Here is a 4,640-nt window from a genome sequence, read left to right on the forward strand (position 1 = left end):
TCCCTTCTCACAAACCCGGAGTTTCTCTTTAGCACATTCTGTGCTCACTTCAAGGGTCCTAAGTGCTCCTCCGGCCTGAGTGCTCTGTGGGGAAGGGCGCTGGGTAAACAGGGCAGCTGTCCTGCCCGGCCCTCCCTGCAGCATCAACCCTTGTGATGGGGCCTCTCAGGGGTGGGGAGGAAACACATCTCTATAAAAACGGTGCTGTCCACCTCTCCACTCCGATTTGGAGGCAGAGATCCACGTAGTCTGGAGGCTCTGCGTGTGGGTGACTTTAATCCCATGCCCCACGTCTTCTCCAGTGTGTGGGCTGCAGGCAGTGAGAATCGGCCCAGACTGAGAAGGAGGGGGTCTCCCCATGCCCCGCCAGAAGGTGTTGCACAGAATCGTGATGCTGAGTGCAGGCAGATGGGCTTGCAAGCAGCCTTATACTTCACTGTGTTCCTCGGCAAGGTCCATTCCCACCAGAGGCTCAGCAGCGCCTGCAGGGGGGAGTGAGGGACGAGCCCCCCAAGGAGAAGAGGGGAGGGAACTCCCCATCACTGACCACCACTGAAAAGGGCACGGGGAGGGCCACGGGCCGTGGGCCCTGGTCAGCTCTGTTCATCCTCAGGTCCATGACCCCATAGAACCCAAAAAGAGGGTAACTGAGAGTGTGCGGGACAGGTGAAGTGAGTCCGTGGTGAGTGACCACATTCTTCCTCCTAACAACCTGGGAGGGACAGGTCAGGATTGTCTCCAGAGCACAGAAGATTCAGCTGAAGGTGAAGTGAGTTCCCTGGGGTCACACAGTGGGTGACTAACAGAGAAGAGGCTCCATCAGAGCACAGGCCCCTGCCTCTCCAGTGCTCTTTACTCCCGGGTGGGGGTCTCTCCACAGGGCTTCCAGCTTATCTAGATGAGGAGCTCCAAAGCACATTCCACAACTTCAGACATCAAATCCGGCGGTCCATGGGAGGTAAGGGGATCCCCTGGGGCCTCAAAGAGGAGGAGCCCCCCATAAGTTGTCCTCACTGTCAGCACCAGCCTCCTGAACCTAGACACCTGACAAGGGCCGACGTTCAGGTCTTGGGGAAGGAATAATGCTGTCCCTTTCTGATGTCTTTGAATGGGCCAGAGGAGACAGAAATAGACATGAATTCGCTCCCAGGGTCTTAGGAAAGCAGGTTATCTGCCTATCTTGCTTCCTATTGAATCCCAGGAAATTGCACCATTTCTGGCAATAAATAATTGTTAAATGGGGGAATGGATAAGTGGATAAGAGCACATAGGGAAATTTAGAAAACTGGAATTGAAAGAGGGAGGGAAGACACAGAGAGAGGCAGAGATGAAAAGACTGGAGACAATCTAAAGGCAGACAGACTAAGAGACAAAGAAGTTGGTGGCTTGATTCAGACTTCTCTGCCCTTAGTTCTCAGACTGCAGGGGTCCATGCTGGTAGTGGGGGAGAAGATCCTCTCTACCAATGGGCAGTCGGTCGATTTTGATGCCATTAGAGAGTCATGTGCCAGAGCAGGCGGCCACATGGCTGTCCCGAGGAGTCCGGAGGAGTACGTGGCCATTGCAAGCATTGTGGTGAAGTACAACACTTACGCCTACCTGGGCCTGACGAGGGCCCCACCCCTGGGAACTTCCACTACCTGGACGGGGCCCCCGTGAACTACACCAAATGGTACCCAGGGGAGCCCAGGGGCTGCGGCAAAGAGAAGTGCGTGGAGATGTCCACAGATGGGCAGTGGGGCGGCAAGAACGGCCTGCAGCACCGACCGGCCATCTGCAAGTTTTGAGCAGATACCTAGGCCACAAGATAGGCGGGACTCCGACTTGCCTTTCACCCTCCATCCTGAGGATCCACTTGGTCTACAGTAAGCTGCAACTCCATTTCAGCAAAATATATTTGTGGCTGTTAGAGTTGGAGGTGTCATCAGTCACTTCATCCCTCAGATGGGCTCTGACTCTCCGCATCATCTTGAATCCGTCTCAACCCTTGGACCCCCAATCGGCACAGCACTCAAGGTGGCACTCCCAAACTTGGCCTGTGGCATGAGGTAGAGACCTCCTTCTTCCTAACTGTGTCCAGTTCCTTCATTTGCAGATAGCAACAGTGAAGTCCTGGAAGGGAAAGACCCTCCGAAATCACACAGAGTGCCTGCCTCCTGCCCCCCTATGCTTTTCCCCTGCAGCCCACCCCCTGCCCAGTGCCACCAAGATCTAGCAGTGCTGGTCAAACACAATGATAGAGATAGGCAGACTTCTGGGAAATTCCAAATGTGTGGAGCTAAGGACACATTTGGGATTATCTGGCACCCTGAGGTCCCTGAGGCATGCCTGGTGAGGTTTTCTATGAGGTCAGCTGGTAGGTGGTGCCCCTGCATGGCAGTGGCCAACCCAACACTAGTGATTGGCAAGTACGATCACCTTGACTTTTTTGAATGCCAACTCAGCCCCCTGACCTAAGAACAGCCAGCCCAGGTATCTAGGGAAGAGCCCCAACCCCAGACCTAACCCAGGTAACTTCCTGATAATGGACGTATCCCCAGACCACTCCAGACCTCAGTGAGGTGTTCACACTACTCACCACACTACTGGTTCTGTTTTCCCCTTTCATTAATTCATTCAATTAGGTATTTTATTACAATCAACTCTGTGCCAGGTCTTAGGCTGTGTCTTGGGGTGGGCAACGTACCCAGTAACTCAGGGATATTCGCTTTCCCCGAGCCCATTTCTTCATCTGTGAAATGGGGACAAAATACTTGTTGCCATTACAATTATGACCATCCCTCCAACTACCAAAATTACTACCATAACTAGCACCACAAACAGAGGCTATTTACTGAGCACATATTTTGTACAAAGTACCTTGACAAGCACTTCTAATGCATATTATTAAATATTATTTAATCTTTACACAGTGCCTTTGGGACCAGTATTATTCTCTTCATTTTTATATGAGGACACTGAAACTTAGACAAATAAAGTGTTTTGAGTTTTATTACACAGACCAAGGGCAGAGGGTGGATTCAAATCAACCTACCTGGACCTGAAACTCGTGTTCATAACCACCTCAACCCTTGAGCTGAGCAGAGATGATTTAGTATAATAAATCATGAATGTGTTAACATGAGTTTCCATTGCTTTGGTTCAAAGAAACATCACATTTCCATAGTTTTATAAATCAAATTAACTTTGGCTCTGACCCCCACCTGCCTGAAGAATGGAGAATTTAATCTCAGCATGGGCTTTCTTTGTCGAGGAGCAACTTGCTCTCCTGCCTCAGGTTGTACGGGGGGATGGGGAGCTACAGAAAACATTTAGAAGAACACATGGGCCTCAGGATTGATCGCTGGTCTAAGTCCACACTGTCTTTGGGGGTGGTGAGAGCATGCCTTCCGTTCTCCCCTCAGCCACCTGGGTGTTTTTTGCAGGGGCTCAGGCCCAGGCCTCTGGCAGCCACCCCAGTCCTAGGTCTGCAAGGAATGGGACCTGCCCCCACACCCCCAGGGCTAAATGGGAATGGAACTATGTCCCTATTTGCTTGACGAAGAAACTACATATGTGTCCTGCCTTCAGAAAAGCTCTGACTACCCCCATTCTCGCACCTCCGAATGCTCTCCCTCACTGCTTTTCTCGGGCAAAAGGAAGCTCTGGATCAAAACGCACCAATCCAGATGGAAATGAGGGGGGTCGATTTCACATTCTTCCACGAATGTTAGGTTTTAATCTGATCACTGTAGCACATGTGCTTAGGACCCAGCACACAAATTTTGAACCTTCACCAAAATTTTAAAAAGCAAGGAGCAGAAGTATATATTCCTTATGTTATAAATCAATAGTCTAAGCCTCTGAAAGTTGATTATCTTTTCATTTATTATTAGGTTTATTTTAACTTACTTTATAATTTTGTTTGCTATTGTTACCATTTTTTTAAATCACATTTTTATTTAATTATTGCTGGTTTGTAGGAAAACTATTGATTTATTTTTTATTTGTCTTATACCCAATCATGTTTTTGGATTCTTGTTTTTCCCTTAATACTTCTATGTAATTGATTCTTTTTTTTTTTTTTGACTGGTAAGGGGATGCAACCATCGGCACGGTGCGGTCCCCACCACGCTCAGCCAGTGAGCGCACTGGCCATCCCTATATAGCATCCGAACCTGCGGCCTTGGCACTCCCAGCGCCGTACTCTCCCGAGTGAGCCACAGGGCCGGCCCTGTAATTGATTCTTTTATACTTTATAAATATACAATTGTATTTGCAAATGGAAATTTTGCCTGTTCCTTTCTGATATTTATGTATTCTCAATTCTTATCTTTTTACCGGGGCCAGTAGCCCCTACACATTGTTGAAGAGACTCAATGAATGTGTAATGGGAACACATCCAATATTTCACCATTGAAAATGTTGCTTGTTTTAGGTTTCTGAAAGAGCCCTTGTATCAAGGTCTCTTTTAACTAGTTTGCTAAGACTTATTTTAATCATGAATGGGTGTTAAACTTTATCAGATGATTTTGGGGCATTTCTTTGAGTCTGTTAACATCAAGAGGGTGTCACGGGTGAGTGGAGCCATTTCCCATTCCTGGGTATTAGCATCTAGAGCACACAGCTGAGAACAAGCGTTCTACATGCTTCACCTTTTC

General features: G+C 48.6%; 1 protein-coding gene across 1 annotated transcript; it reads left to right on the top strand.

Moving 5' to 3' along the window:
- Positions 1-880: 880 nt before the first annotated feature.
- LOC103605609 (pulmonary surfactant-associated protein A-like) lies at positions 881-1,787 on the top strand (the record flags this gene model as incomplete). The annotated part of the gene is given in 3 exon segments (XM_008590232.1): positions 881-958; positions 1,412-1,606; positions 1,609-1,787. Coding segments are annotated over 3 exon segments (452 nt in total), but the record flags the coding sequence as incomplete, so codon positions are not given.
- Between the last annotated feature and the right edge of the window lie 2,853 nt (positions 1,788-4,640).

Source organism: Galeopterus variegatus, unplaced genomic scaffold (assembly GCF_000696425.1).
Source record: "Galeopterus variegatus unplaced genomic scaffold, G_variegatus-3.0.2 Scaffold5933, whole genome shotgun sequence".
Classification (NCBI taxonomy): Eukaryota; Metazoa; Chordata; class Mammalia; order Dermoptera; family Cynocephalidae; genus Galeopterus; species Galeopterus variegatus.